Raw genomic sequence first — 24,059 nt, 5'->3', positions numbered from 1 at the left:
GCCATGACAAGACTATAGAATTCTAGCCAGGCGTGGTGGCGCACACCTATAATCCCAGGGGAGGTAGAGGCAGGCGGTTCTCTGTGAGCTCGAAGTCAGCCTGGTCTACAAAGTGAGTCCAGGACAACCAAGGCTACATACAGAAATCCTGTCTCAAAAAAACAAAAAAAAAAAAGAGATTATAGAATTCTAAACCTGAGTATACCCTTAATTAAAATGAGGGTAGAATTTTATGTAGTCACTTCATGATCTGGTTCCTTCTCTGACTAGAACAATGGGATCCTGAAAAAAACAAAGCCACATCCTTAAGGGACTGTTAAAGTACGGAGGCTCAGCAGAGGGACCTGGGTCACAATGTAGGGCTTTGAGGAGGAAAACAGAGGGTAGTGGTAGGCTAAGGAAAGAAGAGGTGGTGTAGGATTTCCAAGTGTGAGGGGCAGAGAGTGGGACTAGTATGAGGAACTTCCAGGGGCCCTGGATCAAGAAATCCTGTCCCTCTCCTTTTCTGGCACTTGCCATGCTAACTCCATTCAGGACAAAAGCCCAGAGAAAACTAATTCCTGCCATTGCCCTGAGCTCTGCAGCCCCCAATCCAGTTATCTACCTGCACGTCTGTCCATTCATCTAAAGCTTACCTTTGCACCTAGCCATGTCTGGCTGCCACTGCCAACTCTATCTGCTCCTCTATCCTCCATCTCTAGTAATGCCTGCTTTGTCAGAGCTGCTTATGCCCAACCCTAGAAGTCATCTTGACCCTTTCTCTCATCTCCTCCATCCAAGCTTCCAGCAACTTTTCCTGACACTGTCTTCAAAAGAGATTTGGAATCCAGCCACTTCTTAGCAGCTCCTCTGCCGTTATCCAGGTTGGTAGCAGCAGCAGTACTCGCCTAAACCATTGCAGTCAACTTCCCACTAGTACTACTAGTTTCCCACCGCCTTCCCTCTCATGGCATCTTTTGAGTCCACGCCCAAGTCACTGGGATGAAGTAATGAGAAGAGAGTCCAAGGCGAGCCCCAGCAGAAGCAGCAAAGACTGTGTGGTGTATCCAAGCAAGTGTGTATGTGGTGTGTGTGTGTGTGTGTGTGTGTGTGTGTGTGTGTGTGTGTGTGTGTGTGTGTCTTCTTGATTATCAGGGTAGGGTGTATGTGTATAGGACAAACCAGAGCTGGGCTATAGTTACGGAGCCCTTTGGGGTCCCAGCCAACACTTGCTCTGACCAGAGGCTATCTGTATGGTTCAAGTGGCTGGGTATCTTACACTATCCCTGGAACACATGTGACTCCATTCCACTGTTGTCCCTACAGCCTGCCTCTGACAAGAACCCAATGCCCAACCCTAGGCCAGCCAAGCCCGTGGCTCCTTCCTTGGCCCTTGGCCCATCCCCAGGAGTCTTGCCAAACTGGAAGACAGTACCCAAGGGCTCAGAACTTCCAGGGACTAGGGGTCCTGGGGGAACCTTCCAAGGCCGGGACCTGAGAGGTGGGGCCCACACGTCGTCTTCCTCCTTGAACCCCCTACCACCATCACAGCTGCAGGTGAGGCCCAGGGCCCAGAATGGGGCAAGTAGGGTGGGGTACTTGGGCCTATAGGTGTCGACCTTTACTGAGGCATGTGACAGGAGGGGGGCTGGCTGGGGCACAGGAAGTGGTTTATGGGTCCCAGGCGAGTCTATGACTTATGCAGATGTTGCAGGGCCAAGAAAATCCCCACTCTCCAGGCCTCAGAGATTCAAGGTTACCCCCACCCCTCCCAACCGTTGTCCCGAAAGGAGGCCTTATTATGATCCCATGGGCATGGCCATGTGTTCTCATCCCACTGTGACAAGGGGAGATAGCTAGGGCCCAAGAAGGTAAGGTGACAGTGGTGGGGCCAGCTCTACAACTTTCAACTGTTTGATCTTGATGAATTCCGTCTCCATGAGCCTCCGATTCCACATGTGTGCACTGGGCTATGTTCATGGTTCCTACCATGTGGGACTTCAGTGAAGAGCTGACAAATGAGACATGGAACTATGAAGAAAAAGTTAACCTCTCATGGCATCTTCCTTGTCCCTCCAGCTGCCTACTGTGCCCCTAGTCATGGTGGCACCCTCTGGGACCCGACTGGGACCCTCGCCTCACTTGCAGGCACTTCTCCAGGACAGACCACATTTCATGCATCAGGTATGGAGTCTGAGCAGGGCTGGGAAGAAGCGGAAACAAACAAGACAGCGGGGGACGGGGGGGGGGGAGCCCCAAGCCACGCTGAGCTACGGTCTCTATGTGTTCCTCAGCTCTCCACTGTGGATGCCCATGCCCAGACCCCTGTGCTACAAGTGCGCCCACTGGATAACCCAGCCATGATCAGTCTCCCACCACCGTCTGCTGCCACTGGAGTCTTCTCCCTCAAGGCCCGGCCTGGCTTGCCACCTGGTAACAACAGTCTCACAGACTCTCCAAGTCCTCCATCTTTGAACGGATAGCATGTAGACTTTTCTGAGGCCTAGAGGTTACAGTCATGGAAACTCCAACCTCCAAAAAAAGCATCAGGCTCAGAACCCTGAAGGCGGAGAATGTCAAAAATGACAAATCGCTATCATTAGTCAAGACGCCATTGCTTACCAATGGCCACCTTTAGGCTGCTTCTGTCAGAAGCCCTGGACTGTAGGGACAGCGGAGTCCTATGGGTCAGAGCCTTCAAGGCTCAGGAAGGGGAGAGGCCTGGGACAAGCCACAGAGCCTAGCCTGCAGCTCCAGAAGCACCCTGTCTCTACCCACAGAGATCAACGTGGCGAGTCTGGAATGGGTGTCCAGGGAGCCAGCTCTACTCTGTACCTTTCCACGCTTGGGTACACCCAGGAAAGAGAAGTGAGTTGACAGGGCTGGGAAGAGCGCCCCTCCTTCTCTGCCTATTCCTCTGCTGACACCCCGTATTCTCCCATTTCCCTCACCCCCAGCAACCTTTTGGCTGCACCACAAGGATCCTACCCACTGCTGGCAAATGGAGTGTGCAAGTGGCCTGGCTGTGAGAAGGTCTTTGAGGAGCCAGAAGAGTTTCTCAAGTGAGTAGTCTGACCCTCCCTCCCCATGAGGTTCTAGCATCTGCACAAAGATCCGGAGTGTGCATCTCAGCTCCCCATCCCCTCGATGGCTGATAAGAAGTGGCGGTTAAAGGTTGAGATTTCATCCCTCCCTGGCTCTGTGACCCTGGCCAAGTTCCTGATCTTCTCTAGGCCCAGGTTACCTCACATGTATGGTGAGACATAATAATAAAGGTATATGCTAATGCGTATCTTCATCTTATACACACAGGAACTGAGGCCAAATAGAATTAAGGGCCAGTCAAGCTCACACAGGTCCTGGGGGATGAATAGTGTATATGAACGCAGGGAGCCAGGTTCCAGACCCCACGTTCCTAACTGCTTTGTCCTGTTTCCCCTCAGGCAACACAATACATTATTGACCCTCAAACTTCTGTTCCACTAGACAACTATGGCTGTCTGCCCTCTGCTTTCTATCTGCCCTCCCCCACCCCCTTCTGTATTTTGCTAATCGTAGCTAACTCTTGGAAATGATGCATGCCCTGCACAGCCAGGCCTTTGCGTAGACTGTGCCTGCCACCTGAAATGCCAACCCCCACCCTCAAACCACCTTTCTAAGGCTCAGGCCTGAAAGCCAGGAGTTATTGATGAGCTTGTATTTAAGGCAGGGCCAAGTTGGGGGCGGGGTGTGTATGAGGTGGGGCTGAGCATAGAGGGAAATCTCCCAAAGGGTCTGGGCTGTCCCTAAGTGGTACATTGAGCCAGGAGGCCTGAACTACCATGGTCAGCTACATGGACTCTTCTCCTTGCTCAGGCATTGCCAAGCAGACCACCTCCTGGATGAGAAGGGCAAAGCGCAGTGCCTCCTCCAGAGGGAAGTGGTGCAGTCTCTGGAGCAGCAGGTAATGCCTGCAGGGTGGGGCTGAGGGGAAAGAGGGCTGTGGGGGAGGACCCTCCAAGCAAAGGCCTTAGTGCAGTCAAAGACGTGGCTAAGAAAGACCAGGTGGAGGCCTCACTTTGGTGTCCATCCCCACAGCTGGAGCTGGAAAAGGAAAAGCTGGGTGCTATGCAAGCCCACCTGGCCGGGAAGATGGCAATGGCAAAGGCCCCATCGATGGTGAGTACCCCAAGTCTGGACGCAAGAGAGGAGCCCTGAAGGACCAATTGACTTCTTATGTGCAAGCCCTGGTCTGTCCAGGCCATTCCCACCTCTTTAATATGCCAGATCTGAAGACCCCCCGATTCCGCTTACAACCCTCCAAAGGAGCCTAATTCTGCCTTTTTCTTTTCTTTTCTTTTTTAAAGATTTATTTATTTATTATGTTTACAAATCTTGTTATAGATGGTTGTGAGCCAACATGTGGTTTCTGGGAATTGAACTTGTGACCTTTGGAAGAGCAGTCAGTGCTCTTAACCTCTGAGTCGTCTCTCCAGCCCAATTCTGCCTTTTTCAAAGCAACAGTAAATAGCCACACACAGAAGGCAGACTGTGGCCCCAGTGCACTAGCTATAGAATACATAGGGCCCTATGTTCAAATTTCAAGATAACCTCAGAACACTGAACACATTTCAAATGCCTAGTCTCGGGCACTGCTGATGGGAACTTATTCGTGTCTTATATTACAACTGAGGTAGCTAGCTGGGCAGTAGTGGCCCACACCTGTAATCCCAGCACTCTGGGAGGCAGAGGCAAGCGGATCTCTGTGAGCTTAAGGCCAGCTTGGTCTACAAAGTGAGTCAAGGACAGCCAGGGTAACACAGAGGAACCTTGTCCTGAAAACTCAAACCAAAACAACTGAGGCAGCTACCACCATCATCCTAATGCACAAATGAGAACAACTGAGGTCAGGAGGATTTAGCTGACGCTCCCAAATTCACAGTCGGATGCTAGGGGATCCAACCCGGGCCCTGCTCAGCCCCAGCCCCAGCACCTAGGCCTTCATGGCATGCTCACTGCTGTATTAAGATGCCCCTGCTGCTTTATGGAGTTCTACCATAGCCTGCAATTGACTAGAGGGTGGTGGCCCACTCGAAAGTACTGACCTTAATGTACACAGAGCTGTGCAGCTGTAGTCCTAGCTCCGTGAGAGGCTGAAGGAGGATCACTTGAACCCTCAAGTTCAAAACCAGCCTGGCCAACACAGAGAGACCCTGACTCTTTATAAGGACAAGTAACCAGAGTTGGGGAGAAACTTCAATGGGAAAAGTACAAGGACCTGAGTTTTTGCCGGCTGTGGTGGCGCACGCCTTTAATCCCAGCATTAAGGAGGCAGAGGCAGAAGCAGGTGAAGCTCTGTGAGTTCGAGGCCAGCCTGGTCTACAGAGCTAGTCCCAAGACAGTCAAAGCTACACAAAGGAACCTGTCTCTTAACCGCCCTCCCGAAAAGGACCCCGAGTTTGGATCCCAGCACCCATATCAGCTATAGTAGTGCAAGTCTATAATCCCAGTACACACCTAGGTGGAGACAAATTTACCCAAAATGCTGTGCATGATGGCACAGGCCCTTAGTCCCAGCATGTGTACACAAGTATACATGCATCATGTGTACACACACTATACACATATACAACTCAGATATAAATATAACCAAATAAGTAAGTGCAAATTTAAAATAAAGTAGGGTTGAGGTACTGGAGAGGTGGCTCAGGGATTAAGAGAACTTGCTGCTCTTCTAGGGAACCATAGTTCAGCTCCCAGCACCCACATGGCAACTCACAACTATCCAATGCAATTTTCTGGCCTCCGCAGGCACCAGGCATGCACATGGTACACAGACATGCAGGCAGGCAAAACTTCCACACACACACACAATGGTTTTGCTCATTTGCAATAAAAATAGAATGGGAGCTGAGTAGAATGACCCATGCCTATAATCCCAGCACTCCAAGGTGGAGGCAAGAGAACCAGTTCAAGGTCATCCCCTGCTACATAATCAGCTAGAGGCCAGCATGGGCTCCAGGAGACTGTCTCAGAAAAACAGTCTTTATGATAAAAATAAAATGGAGACTCAATGGAGGCTTAGGCAATAATCTCAGCACTTTGGGAGGTTCATACAAATGTGCCCCAAGTCATATTTAACTGAAGACTAGCCTGTACTACAGTAAGACCCCCACATAAATAAGTAAATTGCCAACCCACCAAGCAAACATTTTTAAGTAAGTGGAACACTGGGTGTGGTGGCACATGCCTTTAATCCCAGCATTTGGGAGGCAGAGGCAGGCAGATCTCTTTGAGTTCAAGACCAGCCTGCTCTATATATCAAGCTCCAGGACAGCCAGGACAGAGAGACCTTGTCTGGAAATAAATATATATATAATTAAAAATGGAAGCCAGATATGGTGGCACATACATATAATCCTATCCCTCCAGAGGAAGAGCTAGGACAGAAAGTATAAAGCCAGCCAGACATATATAGTGCTACTATTTCAGAAAAAAATAAGACAACACTAAAATGAATAGGCAAGGCATGGTGGGATGCTTAGGAGGCAGAGGCAGGTAAGTTTTTGTGTGTTCCAGGACAGTTGGGGCTACATAGTAATACCCTGTCTCTAATAATAATAATAATGTTATTTTTTAACCAAATGAAGACATGAAGGAAAGAGAGAGAGAGAGAGATTTGTAGGGAGGAAGGAGGGAAGGCGGGAAGCAGCAGGGGATAAGGTAGGGGGAAAGTGAAATGGTCTGTATGTATAATACATGCGTAAAATTATCCCCAAACAAATTTAATAATACAAATATAAGATACTGTTTGCAAGGAGAAAATGAAATGAAAAGCTTAAGCCTCTCAACCACCATTCCTTCCCCCAACCCATCAGGCCTCAATGGACAAGAGTTCTTGCTGCATTGTAGCCACCAGCACCCAGGGCAGTGTTCTTCCTGCCTGGTCTGCTCCCCGGGAGCCTCCAGACAGCCTGTTTGCAGTGCGGAGGCATCTCTGGGGAAGCCATGGAAACAGCACCTTTCCAGGTGAGTGTAGTCGGCACACCATGTGACAACCTCAAGCTCCTGATACCAACTGGTGCCAGGGGGTGCCAAAGGAGCTCCCCATTTCTCTCACCACCACCACCACCAGCAGCAGCAGCTGGGAGGAAACTGCACCTGAGTTTATTAAGCCTAGATGCCCCCAATGGTTACAAATGCATAGGCCCAGCCTTGTGTCTTTTTGAGGACTGGAGCCATGCCTCCCCTACTTGGCAGCTGCCACTTGACTGATCATCATGACAGAGGGGCCTGGCTAAGTAGCTTCCAAGAACCCTCCCTTCTGCCCCACCTCAAGGGAAAAAGCAGGTGGACTCAGGCATGCCCACTAACCCTCCCCCACCTGTCAGGCCTGGGTTTGTGGATTTGCCGGGGACCACAACTCTTCAATTGTCATAATGGCTGTGCCACATGAGCTGATTGCATGCCTTTGATGAGCAAGTTACTTGACTTTTTTTAATTTGGGGAGACAGCTTATGGCCAGGACTTAGTAAACAGCACCTGTGTGTGATCACAGACCCCCCACCTCCACCCTTGGAGCTAACAGTAGGGTTTCAGGCCTCGGCTTCCCCATGCAGACAACAGTGGGGCAGGGTGTGAGGAGACCCTGGGGCCTGATCTATCCCAACCTTCTGCAGAGTTCTTCCACAACATGGACTATTTCAAGTTCCACAACATGCGGCCCCCTTTCACATATGCCACCCTCATCCGATGGGTAAGCAGGACACCCTGGGCCTGGCAGCTCGGCGGGGGGGGGGGGGGGGCGGACGAGGAGGGGGGCTTGCCTCCTACACTGTACAAAGAGTGGAATCAAGCACTAACAAACCTTAGGTCTGAGGAGCCCAAGACGGGATCCTTCTTGACCGCTTTGACCCCAGATCTATCCCTCAACCCCCCCACAGTACTACAAGCCAGGCCAGTGAAAATCAAACTGTGACACTAAAGCCTACCCATTTCCTTTGTCCACCCCACTTCTAACTTGACCCTTGACCCCCGTGCCTCACCCCCGTCCCTCCCCTTCCCCTCTCTTGACCCACAATGACACACCTATCTCAGGTCAGAGAGCCTAGAGTAGGCTGCCCCCTATGGCACAACCCTGAGACAGCATGCCCCTTACTGCATCTGACTCCAACCTCCAGGCCATCCTGGAAGCTCCAGAGAAGCAGAGGACACTCAATGAAATCTACCATTGGTTTACGCGCATGTTCGCCTACTTCCGAAACCACCCTGCCACCTGGAAGGTGAGCACCTCGGTACACAGTGGTGGCTGGGATGGCTCCAAGGGTCGTTAACCCGGGGCTAGACATGTGGGGAAGGGGCAGGTCAATGCTGAGGAAGTCAGATCAACTCACTGGATGACTGTCTACCCCATCCCTATCTGGGGGGACCTGGTCCTCCTCCCACAGAATGCCATCCGCCACAACCTGAGCCTACACAAGTGCTTCGTGCGAGTAGAAAGCGAGAAGGGAGCGGTGTGGACCGTAGATGAATTTGAATTTCGCAAGAAGAGGAGCCAACGCCCCAGCAAGTGCTCCAACCCCTGCCCTTGACCTCAAACCCCCAGAAAAGATGGACAGGGGCCAAAACATGAGCCTGAGGCTGTGGAGCCAAGGAGGCAAGTCCTAGACATACCAACAGAAAGCAGGCAAAGATGTTTCCGCTGTGTCTTGCCTGTCAGGGCCTCTGCTCCCTATCCAGATGCCTTCCTGGATCATATCATGTGCCTTAAGGCTGAGATGGGTACCAATCTCATCCCAGCCCCTATCCCCAATCTATCCCCAAGATGGGCTTTCCAGCCAAACAGCCCTCACAACCAGCTATACATATAGCCTGCCTTGGCCACTCCCAAGTGGAAGGATGTCATAAAGACACAGTCATAGTACTGTCCCCTGGACTCAACCCAAACCCTAAATCACACAGAGCCTGTCTTGATAGTCATGTGCCCTCAAAGTCGCATAGTCCTGCAGTCTCACATGATCATAATCCTACTAACTCATACTCCCAGAGCGCCCACCCACACCATCCACAACCATGGGCACCATCACACATAGGTGCGTATGCAAAGCCTTGCATAGCATCAGCGCTGGAATCTTCAGGATTACAGCTCAGAAAACCACTCAGGCATAACGGGTCATACACAGCCTCATACAATGCCCCTAACTATCAAGTCAGATGCAGCTCGAAAGAACTCACAGCCAGGCGTGGTGGCGCACGCCTTTAATCCCAGCACTCGGGAGGCAGAGGCAGGCGGATCGCTGTGAGTTCGAGGCCAGCCTGGTCTACAAAGTGAGTCCAGGATGGCCAAGGCTACACAGAGAAACCCTGTCTCGAAAAACCAAAAAAAAAAAAAAAGAACTCACAAGTGTGCGCACACACAGCCCCCTCCACTGTCGCTCCTGAGCTCCATGAATACACACTGATGCTCCAAAATGTACCCCATGTCTCACCTGCCACTGACCCCAGTCCTCTACCCCAAGCCCCAATCCATTCCTAAGCGTGGACCGTGAAAGAACTTCTCTTTTATTTGGGATCCAAGGCCCCTGGCCCCCAGTACCCATCCAATAAACTATGGTCAAGCTAGATAATCACCCTGATCAAATATGGGACCCAATATGCAGACATTTGGGTTTAAGGTCCCAGGAGGAGAAAGTGGATGCCAAGTGAAAGGAAGTGATAGAGCAACTGTTTGGGCCCTGTCTCCAGCACCCCCAAATTCATGCCTGTGGTTAGATCTCCATGACGGCTCTAGGCCTCCCGGACCCGGCCCAAGAGGCCAGCGTTCTCCTGGCGAAGGGCTCGGTAGTCCTCACAGATCTTCTCCAGGTTGCTCAGGGTCTTCTTGCCCATCTCTGTCTCAATCTAAGACAACACGATGCACACATCTTTAGACTGCAGGACCCACTCTCCATCCCCTGCTAGCCGCCCTTCCACTGCGCTACTCCCTGCTCCCTCTCATCCCTGTAACCGTGGCCCATTCCTTCCCATCACCAAGCTTCTGCTTACATCCTTCCCGCCATCTAAAGCCATGGCTCCTGCAAAGGGGTCTGGGAGCCATAAGGAGCCTCCAGCTGAAAGCAATGGCTCAGAGTAGGCAGCTGGCTGGCTTTGGGTCCCAGGCACAGCAGGCAGCAAGGCTGCGCCTCTGGCTGGCGGTTGCCTGGCTTTAAAGACTCTCGGTGTAAAACAAGGAGCTAGCCCCTGGCCTGCCTCCAGCCTCCTCCCCAGCTCACCTGCTCCTCCAGATCTCGGACTTCCCTCATGATGGTGCCTGTGTCCTCAATGGTCTGGATGAGCTGGCTGCAGTTCTGGAGACAACAAGAACACAAGGCTTGCACCTGTGCCGGCCCCTCTCTTGCCAGCCAGCCCACCAGGTGCCATGGCTGCCCTCACCTCGTGCAGGGCAGCTAGATATTTGTAGGCCTTCCGAACAGCATCATCCTTCTTAGCATCCTGGAAAGACAGAAGGGACCTTAAAACACATCAGCACGCCAGTCCCCACCTCGTCCACTACGCTACGCCTCTAGAGAGGCACTCTGTCTTCACCCTCCACAGAGCAAAGCTAGGCCCAAGCAACAGTGTACCTAAAGGTCTCACAGAGGGGCAAGCTGGCCCACGGGCAGATGGGCAGGCAACACCCAGTCCTTCCCCCACCCTCCTCCAGGCCAGCCTTGCTCTCCATACCTTGAACACAAGCTCATCGGTCACCGCAAATGTCCGGTCCAGCTTCCCAGACAGAGAGTTGATTTCCTTCTGAAGCTCCTTTGTGTCCGACAAGATCTGGCAGAAACCAGAGTAGCTATCAGTCCATGTCTGCGGCAGGGTGGCTGGCCAGTCAGTGATGGTACTCATGTGCCTACACTTACATCCTGTTAAGGCCTGTGCCATTATATTGGGCTGGCTGGGGGCAGACAGAATATAACTATTACGTGTTAGAGTGTGCCTGAACAGCTCTGTCTATCGGAGACCATAAAGTCCCTATGTGACTACCTTATGCCTGTTTGCCCACATGAGCCAGCCATCAGAACCGCAGTGACACACCTTAGTGATCTCTTCCTTCTGCTTCCGGATGTTGCCCACAATCTCCAGGATGCGCTGGGTATAGGCCAGCCGGGACACATCTTTTGGCAGAGTCTCCAGCTCTGACACCTAGGCAGGAACATGGCAGGCATGAGCCCAAGCCCCACAGCTCACCCACCCTTACAACTCAGGGCCCTAAAATGGGCCTTACCAGCTGCTTATAGACCTCCTCCTTCCTGCGGGCATCCTCGGCAGCTGCTCGAACATTCTGGTGCAGCTCCTGGATTTCTGCCAGCCTTCGAGATGATTCCAACTGCCAGGAACCCATGAGCAGAGCTCAGAGACAGCTCCCCCCGCACCACCACCACCCCCCAGAGACAGCACACCCACACTCTGAGCCCAAGACTCCGCCACCTACCTCCCTACAATCCTGGAGTTTTCTGAGGTGGCGGTACTCAGCAAGAAGCGGGACCCGGTGTTTTTCCCATTGACTTGCTAGATGGATGACCCTCTGGGCACTACTCTCCACCACGAGCTGGCAGGAGTCAGAGGACTGCGTCAAAACAGGCTGGATCCCATCCACCCGCCGCCACCGCTCTCGGCCCAAGCCAAATCCCAACCCACCTGCAGCTTGGCAAGGTTGGCGGCCCCATCAGGCAGCAATTCCACCGCCCTGCTCTTCAGGCGCAGGGCCTGCTCCTGCTCGGCCACGCTGAGTTCACTTTGTCGACACTCGGTTTCCACCTGGTATACACTCACAGCCAAGCTCCCAGTTATACACACAGCCCACAACCCCACGAGCCCAGGATAGCCCTGGCCTAGCTCAAGACCTCACAGGTAACTCCGAGGCCTCCACCTAATACAGGCCCCTGGATCTTTAGCTCCATACCAAACAGCCAGAAGCTCTGCGAAGCCCTGCAAGGTCCTGCCCACAGAGAGCCATCTTGCTCCCCTGATGCCCATAGCTGCTATCCCCCTACAAAGTCTGACTATTGCCCAAATGTGCCCCTAACAGACCTATAGGTCCACGAAGCCATCAAGCCAACATGTTTCTTTGCTTCACAAGTTCTCCTGAACCTTCGAGAATATCGGAGGTCTCCAAGAACCTCCATAAACCATTATGGCACCTAGAGACCTGTACGGGTCATCTCTCAAGGCCCTAGTTCTGACCTAATCCATCCCAAGGCCCTCCCCCAGCACCTCACCTGCACAAGGTTGATTCCCAGGGTCTTCATGTCCGCTTCAACCTCTTCAATGTTGTGGTTCACACTCGCCAGCTGTTCCCGAAGGGACTCTAACTCCTGCTCTTGAGCTGCCCGGGTGTCCTGGGAAGCACAGGCCAGCCTAGGTGGAGCTACCAAGTCCAGAAGACAGGCCATAGCCCAGCTGACTGTACATGTCTGTGTGCATGCCTGCCTGTGTGTGTGTGTGTGCACATGTACGTGCACGCACACTTATGTACCTATGCACAGGCATATGTCTCAGTCTCCTTACCTGTTCAGGTCTCTGGGAGGTAGCTGGTACTTCTGACACCTGGGCTGCCTGGGCCGGGGGCTCCTATGGTTAGAAGAAGTATTAACCTATCACACAAGGTCCTATGCCCCTTAGAGCCTGAAAACCCCAAATCACCCCCAAGCACTGTACTGTGCCCACGTCAACTCAACCACTGAGTTTTCAGACTGACTACAGGAGAGTAAATCACCATCTATAGCTGCAGAATAGAGTGGATAACCACCAGGTGACCTCCCTGATGCTTGCTAACCCTGAACACCCATACCCTATAACCTCCCTGACCCCACAGCCATGCTGACCCTATAGCAACCCTGACCTTACAACCGGCTTGACCCTGTAGCCACCCTGACCCTGTAACTACCCTAACCCTACCAACACCTTGACCTTACAACCACACTGACCCTGTGGCCACCCTGACCGTACACCCACCTTGACCCTATAACCACCCTGACCCTATAGCCACCCTGACCCTATAGCCATCCTGACCCTATAGCCACCCTGACCCTATAGCCACCCTGACCCTATAGCCTCCCTGGACAAAATGACCAGGAGAATGGTAGAGGTTCCTCTGGGTGAGCGTCTAAGGAGAAAGATGCTTCCAAAGGAACATATTTCCCATAGGAAAGCCCACGGAATGATGGACATTCTGCTGGCAGCACTGCACACTCTTACACAAGTGCCACCTATCTGCCCTTTTCCCACTCAAGTCCCAAAAAGCTAGGGGAGCCCTCTGGCCAGTCTCTCCCAGTGGGCACTGGGAACCTGTGTGGATACCAGTACTGTTTATAGATAAAGCAACCCTCAAGCAAGTCATCAGCACACCCCCTGTCCCTTCTGGCCTACCCACCAGATGGAAGGTAAACTTCTCAGAATGGGTGAAACGGGAGCCTTTGGGGGTGCCAGTCCTAGCCCTAGCATCCCAGGCCTGTAGCATCTCTCCTAAGTCTCGGACTTGTGTCAGGGCTCCAAGTGGGCCCCAGCTTTGACGCAGATGTTCAGCCAGCTGCTTGTGGAGCCGTTGCTGTGGAGCCCGGGGATGCTCCTGGAAAGAACAGACAGGGGAAGGAGAAAGCATAAGGGCCTGCTGGTCCCCAGGACCCTGTCTTCCCCCCCCCCCCCACGGCAGGTCCCTGCCCTCTTGGCCTAGAAGCTCTATAGGACAGAGAGGGGACTTTCTCCACAGTCCCACTTTATCCAGTCACTCCTCAGCCTGCAGAAGAATAGGAGAGGAGAGAAAAGCGAGCCCGGGGCTTTCACATCACAGAGAGACAGAAAGGATGGTGGACAATGGAGACACAGAATGAAAGGTCATAGGCGGAAAAAAAAAAAAAAGTTCAGAGTTGTGAACACAGGAAAATAAGAAAAGGAGAGGTAAGACCAGAGACCGTTTTGGTGTTAAATGGTACTAAGAAATCACTAATTTCATTCAATATGAAAATGGTATAGTGATTACATTTTTTAAAAAAAGGTTCCTGTGAGTAATGGCATGTTGTCAGAGTACTTAGAGGTGAAATTATGTGACAGTTTGGGTTTGCTAGGATTTGATCCTGAACATGGAACCCAGGGCCTCATGAATGCTAGGTAAGTGTCTACCATGGAGCTATACCCCAAGCCCTGAGATTTGCTCTAATGGGGGCGGAGGTAAAAGAGAATAGAAGAAAGACTAGAAGACAGGAACCATTAGAATAATCCCTCTATATTTACACTTCAAAGTCCCTGTAAATTTGAGGAAGACAGCATGGTGTGGTGGTGCTTGCCTTTAATCCCAGCACTTGGGAGGCAGAGGCAGGCGGATCGCTGTGAGTTCGAGGCCAGCCTGGTCTACAAAGTGAGTCCAGGACAGCCAGGGCTACAAAGAGAAACCCTGCCTCGAAAAAATAAAAATGAGGAAGACACAGTATCGGGGTGTGGTGGTCCATGCTTTTAGTCTCAGCACTCGGGAGGCAGAGGCAAGGGGATTATAAATGTTGATGCCTGCCTGGGGTACACAGTGACACTCAGTCTCAAATCTACCCCCCCCAAAAAAAAACAGAGATGGAGCAGTGAGAGTGAAGGAGTAAGCAAATGGCAACCAGCGTGGCGGGGGCAGATAGAAAGAGAAAAAAACAGAAGTAGACAGGGGGAAGATGGGAAGAGACAGGCTAAGAAGTAGGTACGGGGGAAGAGGGGACAGAGACAGACATGGAGAGAGAAGATGAGGAGGTGGGCAAAGGGCAAGAGGAAGCAGGCAACAGTGAACAGAGAGAAAGATGCAATCTACAAATGCGGAGACAGAAAGGTTCAGAAAGAAGGGCAGGGAAAGTACGGAACAGGCGTGACAGTAACAAGAGGAGATGGTGCATACACCTAGAGCCAGAAGCCATGAGACTCACTGACAAAGGCTGAGACAAAGACAAAGTGAAAGGCTGGGGGACGCGCCCCAGTCCCCACAGGGAACACTCCCAACAGTCCCATGGAAAATTCACGCGAGATCACTCCCCCGCTCCTCCAGTTTTCAGGACGGGAAAGCAGGCATTGAGGAAGGACTTGCTGCAGGTTCCATCCTTTTTTTTTTTAAAGATGTATTTATTTATTTATTATTTGTACAGTATTTTGCCCACATGTATGCCTGCACACTAGAAGAGGGAACCAGATCTCATTATAGATGGTTGTGAGCCACCATGTGGTAGCTGGGAATTGAACTCAGGACTTTTGGAAGAACAGACAAGTGTTCTTAACCTCTGAGCCATCTCTCCAGCACCGCCCCCCCCCCATCCTTCTTATCCATGCTTTCAGGCAGGGCGCCAGGCGGGTGCACACAGAAGGAGACACAATGATGAAAGGAAGAGTGAGGAAAATGAGATGCAGACAACCAAGAGGAGCCACCGGAAGCAGGAGCCTTGGGAGGATGGCTGAATGCTGGTGGTACCTGGGATGGGAGGCGGGATGCCCAGCGCCCCCGGTCTTCATCTCCTGGGCAGTCTCTGCTCACATTTTGGCAGAGCTGGATGGCATGATGTTCGAGGAGGGAGGCCGCCCTCCCCACAAGCTGGGGCACCTGTGTCGGGGCTGGTAGCAGCAGTGGACTTGCCTGGAACTCCCGTGGCTCTGAAGGCAGAAAAAGTGTCAGCCAGCTGCCCCGACACACCAATGTTTTCTCTCTCTCTCTCTCTCTCACACACACACACACACCTCTCCCCCTCCTCACTTAGATCCACCCAAGCACGGCCTCACCTCCTCTGGAACTCAGTTCAGGCAGAAGCAACCTGCTGGAGTGGAATGGCTGCTGGAGGGCTGAGCCCTGTGGGGAGAGCAGAGTCAGGGCCTCCAGAACGAGGCCGTGGCGAAAGGGACCAACAACTTGAGCAAATGGATGAGGACAAAGAAGGCAAGGAGGGACAAGTCCCGATGGATAGGAGGTGGACATCCCACCTGAAGGCGCTGCAGCTTGGGAGTTCGAAGGAGAGGTGGGACCCAGGGCAGGGCCAGCTGGTCCCGGATTTGGCTCCCAATGGCCCGAAGAAAAATAGCCGAGTCACCTACGGGGTGGGGGAGGGGAGAGGGGGGGGAAGGTGGGGGGAAGGTAGGGAAGGAGTGACATGCCACCAATCTGAAAGCACTGGGAAGCCAGCCATTAGCACATGATCCCTCACCTCCAGATGCAGATGGATTCAACTAGCAGCCTCAGTCATTAATCAGTCAACTCTTAGGAGCTTAAACTAGGTAGGTACAGGTTACCCGGTTAAGCACCACCTCAGGAAAACAAAGTGATAAGGTTCCCCATCTCCACGGGTCAACAAGATAACAGAAAAGAAAGGTCATGAATAAGGACCATTAGGACCATCTGTTGTAAGCAGGAGAGAGGAGGAGTGGTAAAAGAGGCTGGAATGTTTCAACCACCCCGCCAGAGAAAGGCCTTGCTGAGGTTAACAACAGAAGCCACCTCCTGACATTTGAAGCAAGTTTACAGTTTGGCTTGGGTGGCTTCCATAGCTCTCTTGAGCAGTACATGCCCCATGGGTTGGATTTACATGGTAGGGAGCTAGCTGACTATGAAGATTTCTGAGGGAAGAATAATCCAGGAACCCAAAGACCCTGAGGCTATTTGAAGACCACCAAGAGCACCCATATGATAAGAGTGGGGTGAGTGAGGAGGAGGGGGTACAGGAGCTAAGTTGGGGAATGCATTCCCTAGCCTAATGCCACTTTCCTTGGATCCATCTGCTCTCTGACCTCTGACCCAATTCTCCAGAAGATACGCCTTGCCCCACCGCCTACCCTTCCTGCTACCTCTCTCAGCCCCTATCACCCTGGGAATACAGTCCACTCCCCAGTCCTGCAGGACCCCATACCTGCAGGCTGGTCTGCATCCTCAGAGGCATCGGAAGGTAGCCGCTCAGCCAAGAACAGAAGCAGGTCTCGGAGGTCGGGTTCACTGGGATAGAGGAAGTTCTGATAGCCAAGCTCCAAGGGATATCCCAGATCCTGGGGGTTAGCAAGTATATCCACATAATGATGCTGAGGGTAAAAAGGCAGACCCCCCCATATGCAAAGGAGGGAAGAGCCTCCTGCTCTGGAGGCCCCGTGACTGCCACATCTGCTCTGACTCACCAGCCATCGCCCTCCCACTTTCCCCCTGCATCCCCAAGGCAGCCAAGCCCCAGTGACAGCCACAAAGGCATCACAGTCAGTATTACAAGATCGAGAAAAAAAACATTAAAGCTCAGCAGGCTTGTTGCCAGGCAGTGGTGGTGCACACCTTTGATCCCAGCATGTAGGAGGCAGAGGGGGCAGATCTGTGAGTTCGAGACCAGCCTGGTCTACAGAGCAAGTTCCAGGACAGCCAGGGATACACAGAGAAACCCTGTCTCAAAAAACAAAAACAACAAAAAGAAGGCTTAGCATTACTAACTATGACTTGCAATCAAAGGCCATAAAAACCACAAGATTTCTGCCTGTGAGAAAAGAAAGAAACAACTTTAAGAAAAGTATAGTTAACAGAGTCAAAAGAGCATTGACAGCTTAGGAAAACAGTATCCAGAGCCTTTAAAAATCATGACCCAATCTGTTATATAAGCAGTGCCTAAAAAATAAACAGAACTGGGGATGTGTCTCAGAGAGCTTGTTGAACATGAGCAAGGCCCTGGATTCGATCCCTAGCAGCAACAAAATCATCATCATCAACAACAACAGCAACAGGCAAAAAAAAATCAGCAAACACACAGCCAGGAGGAAAATACTCTTAAGAGTTCCAGACCCTGAAAACAAACTTCCTAGATTCAAACTCAAGCTTTTCCTCTTACCAACTGTGTGAGCCCAAGCCAAGACAATACAGAGGTTCTTCGCTTTTGTCACGTAAAAAGAAAGTATACCAGTGGCTGGAGAGACGGTTCAGTAGTTAGGAGCACTGACTGCTTGTCCAAAGGACCTGGGTTCAATTCCCAACACCCACATAGTAGCACACAACCGTCTGTAACTTTGGTTCCAGGGGGGTGATTCCCTCTTCTGATATTCATCAGCACCAGGCACACAAATGGTATATGTGTGTATGTATGTATACACACACATACATGCAGGCAAAGCACTCACATGCAAAAAATACAAAATAAATCTAAACAAAAACGTTTAAATTTTTTTTTAAAGATACTAAAAGTACTTATCTCAGACAGTTGTCACAAAGCTTAAATGGGTTATCAGCATGTCACCATAGTGCCTGCCACAGAGTATTGACTCAAAAAGCACCAATGGTAGCGCTCACCTTTAATCCCAGTACTCAGAAGGCAAAGGCAGGCGGAGTGCTGTGAGTTCGAGGCCAGCCTGGTCTACAAAGTCCAGGACAGCCAGGGCTATACAGAGAAACCCTGTCTCAAAACAAACAAAACAAAACAAAGCAGCAATATGCTATGTATCCATGTGTTCTGTCATAATATAAGTTCCATTAAAGGATCATGGCCACACAAGTAACAAAACAACTGGCCTCTCTGCTACATTATTTAGAGTCTTTTTTCTGACATCTGCCAGTCAAAGAGTTGAGACTGTGGTGGTTTGAATAACAGCTTCACAGGCTCATAGATTTGAAGGCTTGGTCATCAGAGAGTGGTACTATTTGAAAGGATTATAAACTGTGACCTTGTTGGAGGAAGTGTTTCACTGGGGTGGGCTTTGAGGTTTCAGAAGCCCATGCCAACCACACCCAGTCTCTCTCTCTCTCTCTCTTCCTGCTGCCATGGGACCCAGATGTAGAACTCTCATCTACCATGTCTGCCTGCACGCCACCATGCTGCCCACCATGAAACTGTAAGGCAGCCCCAGTTATGATTAAGAGTTGCTATGGTCATGGTGTCTCTTCACAGCGATAGAACACTGATGAAGACAGCTGTATAGAGTGACAGCTGCCAAAACAGAGAGGTACAAAGGTACAGAAATGGATACCAGCCCAGCTGACTTACTCAATCTGGCTTCTCTCTCAGCCTCTGAATTGCTCTGCTTGGCCTCCAACTCCAGCAATCTTTCCTAATCTTTTGGCTCCTTCTCACTCTCTGGCTCGTTTGGTCTTCACCTGTGTCTAACTCAACCTCTCTGTAAAACTCTCCTGGTAAAACTACCTTCTCTCTCCTTTTCTGTTCTCTTGCCCCCTTAAGTAGTTCCCCTTTCCTCTCTCTTCTTGTGAGAGTTGGGGATATCCTCTCCTGTCAAATCTTCTCTGATTTGTCACTTTCTTTTTCTGCCACTCAATTAGACATCACTTTCAAACATGCGTGCTTCCTTCTACAAACTAACTTTACCTTCCTCTGGGATTAAAGGCATGGACCACCATGCCTGGACCTAAGCTTTTCTTTACCTGATATTTGCTCTATACCAGGCTGGCCTTGAACTCAGATCTGCTTGCCTCTGACTCCTGGATTAGAGGTGTATTTGTATTCCAGCCAGGTCTTTGGATGTGATCTCTTGCCGGAGCAGCCATGTTCTGAATTAAAATGCCTCTACAACTTCCCCCATTCTGTTTAAGCTAAAAGTTGTACACAGTTTAACATTTACAACAGAAACAACTATAAATCCCACAACTTTAATAGTTGAATGTCCTTATGAAAATCCACTACTCGGCCATTGATGCAATGATCCTCCATAATTGCAGTCCTGGTCATCTGTCCTTTAGCAACAGTGCATTTCAGCTACCATGTGGTTGCTGGGAACTCCCAGCACTTGGGAGGCAGAAGCAGGCGGACCGCTGTGAGTTCGAGGCCAGCCTAGTCTACAATGCGAGTGCAGGACAGCCAAGCCTACACAGAGAAACCCTGTCTCAAAAAACCAAAAAAAGAAAAAGAAAAGACAGTAGAGAGGGGTTTACTCCAGAAGTCATAACTGCAATGGCTTTTTCAAGTAACATCTGTATCCCTTCAACTCTTACCCTTGTTCTCAAAGGGTCTGAAATGGAGTTTCTCATTTTTAATGTAGGAAAAGACTGTCTATATAATTAAAATTGTCTTTTGGGGTGCGCTTACTGTGATTTATTGTTTCAGAGGCTCCTGCGTTGTTCCTGGCCCTGGGCTGGGAGTTCCCACCACTCTGAGGTCCCCCCAGTCTCTCTGGGCATCCAGCTGAACTCAAAGAACTAACTGAAGATGACCCCAGGCAAATTTCTCCTCTGCAGCTTTCTGTCAGATGGCCTCTGCTTCTACAACATTGGTGGGCTTTCTTCTTCAGTCCTGTTGGGCTTCCTTACCAACCACATTGAACACCATAGGTAAAAGTAATTTTTATTCTCCTGTTTCAGTTGTTGTCTGGGAGGCTTACTGCCTCCTTCTGTTAACCTAGTCCTACTCCTGGAAGCTTCTAGCCCCCATACAATCTAACCCAGGCCTAGAATGTTTTCAGCCTCTGAGACTTACTGCTGAATAAGCTCACCCTTTCTAGTTCTTTCTGAGCTCTGGGCTGGCTGATTCAACTCAGCTATTCTGGCTCAAACTCTTCTCCCAGCTAACGTACTCAATCTGGCTTCTCTCTTGGCCTCTGCATTGCTCTGCTCGGCCTCAGACTAACACCAGCACTCTGCTCTGATCTTCTGGCTCCTTCTCATCCTCTGGCTCATTCTGTCCTCGCCTGTGTCTAGTTCAACTTCTCTTTGTAAAAGTCTCCAGGTCAAACTGCCTCCTCCCTCCCTCAGTCTCTGTGCTGCCCCCTTAAGTAGTTCCCCTTTCCTCTCTCTTCTTGTGAGAGTTGGGCGTATCCTATTCTGTCAAATCTTTTTCTCGGTTGTCACTTTTCCTGCCATTCAACTAGACATCGCTTTCAAAAATGGGTGGTTCCTTCTACAAACTAACTTTACCTTCTTTGTGTGGGATTGAAGGCATGGACCACCACGCCTGGACCTAAGCTTTTCATTACCTAGATCTTGCTCTATACCAGGCTGGCCTTGAACTCAGATCTGCTGGCCTCTGTCTCCTGGATTAAAGACGTGTCTTGTATTCCAGCCAGATCACACAGACCTGGAGGGTCTTTGGATGTGATCCCTTTCAGAGCAGCCATGTTCTGAATTAACATTCCTCTACTGGAGAGCCTTTCTTTCTGTGCTGGCAACCATGGCAGCTGAGCCAGACAGTCACATGCAACCCTTAGTCCCCAGGTCCTCTGCCCCACACTGAGATCACCATGAGCCATAGTATCCAGAGGCAGACAGCACTGAGAAGGGAGCATCAGAGAGAGCCTCACCCCACCACCTTGGTGCTCCCCACTGAGTATACTCCGTGCCCAGTAGAAGATGCGACCGCCCTCTTAGAAGGCACCTTCCAGAACGTAGCCCCAGAACAGTGGTAGACTGATAGTTTCATGGGGCTACCAAGAGTTCTAGACAGAAGGCTATGAGAACAACTGACAGCTAGGTAAACCTGAGAGTAATGAGCTGGCTAGGCAGAGCCAACGGGGCTACTGCTCAGACCAAAACTGCATAAACATTGGCCCAAGGCACACAACTGTGAAGGCCTATCCCCTTTGATCTGCAAGGAACTTCTCACGGGCTGCTCTGCTGACCTACCACCATAGACTTAGCACTCGAGTGTGCTGGAAGTGTCTACACTCACTCCATAGCCACAGGCTGCTGGAATACCCGCAGCCATAGTATGCAAGCAGCTATTCCTATAGCAACTTAGGTGTTGCCTTTTCCATGCTGGACACTGGACCTAAGACCTTATCCATATGAAGGGCGCACTCTAAAACTGAGCTACACCTGATTCAGATTACCTTCCACACACATTCGACACAGACAGAAACTGAGGACCAAAGGATGAGAAGGCAAGCCCAAAGTCACGGAGACAGTGAGCTACAAGAAAAGGCAGAACTTCCTGCTCTTGGCCACAGTAGCTGGACACAGCTCTGAAATGGAGGGGGGCAGGGGCTGCTTTATTAGAGCAGCAGTTTGGGAACTGTGAGGGACACACTACAACATAACAGATAACACTTTCCTTAGACAGAACACCCTCCTCTGGGTAACCATTCCTTTCCAAATTCCAAGGGATGAAACAGCAGCTACCCGCAGTGTCCTAGAGGATGGCCACGTGATCTGGAAAGAGCTAATCAGAGCTTTCTTTAGGAGTGATGTAACCCAGTCGAGGTCTTTCTTCAACCCTAATAAATTGGCACATGGCTACTATATGACAGTGCGGTGAGATCTTGATGCCAAGCTTAAAAGGTGAGTGCTAAAGGTAGTCCAAGTGTTAAACGAAGCAGCTCACTTAAGCCACACACACAACCTTACTTTTATCAGCTGCATTTCACAGATAAGGACACAGGCATGGAATGGTAAGGGTCACACAGCAAGTTTGAGTAGAACTAGGTAGGGTCTGAACCAGTCATGCAGTTTGGCGATAGAGGCAGCAGCTTTAACCATTAATGACTGCTAAGCTACAAAGAGGGGCGGAGAGGAAGGCAAGAGTGTCAAAGAACTTGGTGACTCTGTGAAAAAAGGAAGGAAGACTGTGTATAAGTGGGAGGAGGGCACTCACCATGCAGGCCTGAGCCAGGCTCATAGCCAGGCGGAACCGGGCAGACATGGCTGGTGGTAGCAAGTGACTGAGGCCAGAGCCCACTGTTGGACTGATCACTCGAAGGCATCGGACCACAGCCTCTACAACCAGCTCCGTGGTGAAGGCTCGTAAAGTCTGCACTTCTGGGGGGATTGCCCTAAAGGGGAAAACAGCAGAAAACAAAGTACAGCCTTCTAGAGGGAGAAGTTCTAGAATCTGGGCGGGGCCAGGGAACAACCTAGGCTTCAAACAGACTCTTGTCTTAGTGACTGTGACTTCTACTTGGTCCTAAAACCTCAGTGAATACAGGGGACCTGAGTTCAGAAAAGTGTCAAATTCCCCTGCACTTCAAATCTTCAAACCTCTGGGATCTGCAAAGGTGAAAATAACCCAAGCAGCATGGTCTCCATATTTCTGGGCCCCAAGACATTGTGTTCTTTGCATAGCAATACCTCCTAGATCTATAAGGGGTTTGGAGCAACTATACAGTAAGAGCCTGGGGTTTTCAGAAGTCTCAGGGTCCCTGAAGAGAAACAAAACGCAGGCATCCTAAATTTTGGCATCCAGGACTTTTAGGGCCCTCAAAACGGTGGGTTTCCTTGTTTGTCTGTGCTACCAGGTGTTGCTACTGTCAGAATTTAGGGCCCTGGTGTTCTTCAAGACTTGAAGTCTGAAGATCCTCAGTTAGCCAGTGTCAGGGATCCTGGAGCGACTGAGTGCCAGACTCCTCCTGTAGTTTCCGTTTCCTGGATCTCAGAGTGCAGGTGTCTTACAGCCCTATGATATTAGTGCCCAAGTCCAAGTGTATTTAGTGCCCAGACCACATATTTCAGGTCTCAGTTGCTGAGAGTCCAGGCTTGTAAAGGTGTGTGAGTCCCCTAGGTTCACCAAAAGTCCAGATCAAAGGGTTTGGCAGACCGGTGGTGTTAGGGTGTAGGAGGTGGCTTAGGATCCTTATAAGTTGGGGCCTTTGGGTGTCAAGGTCTCGATTTTAAGGTTCCCGGGTAATGGGGGGTCCTAGGTATTGGAGTCCCGGATGTGAGCAGTTGGAAGCGAGTGGGGGTGGCGTACTTACGTGCCAGCCTGGCGCAAGGAATGGATGAGGATTCGGTCAGCCTCCTCCATGATGGAGTTAATTCTAACTCCGGGGTTGAGTCTAGGACCGGATCAGAGAAAGTGGAGCAGCGCTATAGTAACTGCTCTCCGCGCCCAGGGAGGACAGAGCATCACGTGCCTCGCGAAGACCATTGGGAACTGTAGTTCGGAGAGTGAGCTCGGCGCTGGCAAGGGTGCCTGGAGGCGGGGTGTGAATGTGCACACTCAGCGCTGAGCATGCAATGGATGCTGGAAGCTGTAGTTCTTTCACGTGCAGTCCTGTAGACTCCTCCATGGGAAAAGGAATTGTGCTGGGAGCTGAGAGACCTGACAGAGAAAAGATTCACTTAAAGACACGTTCATCAGCCTCGTCTACAAAGTGAGTCCAGGACAGCCAAGGCTAACACAGAGAAACCCTGTCTGGCGCGCGGGAGCCGG

At 50.9% G+C, this 24,059-nt stretch overlaps 2 protein-coding genes across 2 annotated transcripts; one reads left to right on the top strand and one right to left on the bottom strand.

Moving 5' to 3' along the window:
* The first annotated feature begins 1,297 nt into the window (after positions 1 to 1,297).
* Foxp3 (forkhead box P3) lies at positions 1,298 to 8,560 on the top strand. Its single transcript, XM_051142310.1, has 11 exons — positions 1,298 to 1,536; positions 2,059 to 2,163; positions 2,274 to 2,412; positions 2,760 to 2,847; positions 2,937 to 3,041; positions 3,835 to 3,922; positions 4,057 to 4,137; positions 6,837 to 6,987; positions 7,638 to 7,714; positions 8,139 to 8,240; positions 8,406 to 8,560. The coding sequence occupies exons 1-11, from the start codon at positions 1,327 to 1,329 to the stop codon at positions 8,547 to 8,549; spliced, it is 1,290 nt and encodes a 429-aa protein (XP_050998267.1). The 5' UTR covers positions 1,298 to 1,326; the 3' UTR covers positions 8,550 to 8,560.
* Positions 8,561 to 9,374: 814 nt separating this feature from the next.
* Ccdc22 (coiled-coil domain containing 22) lies at positions 9,375 to 23,773 on the bottom strand. The gene is made up of 17 exons (XM_051142291.1): positions 23,602 to 23,773; positions 22,506 to 22,683; positions 16,860 to 16,992; positions 15,940 to 16,046; positions 15,742 to 15,808; positions 15,437 to 15,615; positions 13,376 to 13,570; positions 12,511 to 12,573; positions 12,222 to 12,341; positions 11,641 to 11,760; positions 11,435 to 11,551; positions 11,228 to 11,329; positions 11,038 to 11,145; positions 10,681 to 10,776; positions 10,390 to 10,449; positions 10,230 to 10,304; positions 9,375 to 9,858 (listed from the first exon to the last, which is right to left on the bottom strand). The coding sequence occupies exons 1-17, from the start codon at positions 23,649 to 23,651 to the stop codon at positions 9,745 to 9,747; spliced, it is 1,884 nt and encodes a 627-aa protein (XP_050998248.1). The 5' UTR covers positions 23,652 to 23,773; the 3' UTR covers positions 9,375 to 9,744.
* Between the last annotated feature and the right edge of the window lie 286 nt (positions 23,774 to 24,059).

This window comes from Acomys russatus, chromosome X, assembly GCF_903995435.1.
Source record: "Acomys russatus chromosome X, mAcoRus1.1, whole genome shotgun sequence".
Lineage (NCBI taxonomy): Eukaryota > Metazoa > Chordata > Mammalia > Rodentia > Muridae > Acomys > Acomys russatus.
Note: the sequence above shows the minus strand (reverse complement) of the source record. Positions and strands in the feature narration are given on the sequence as shown.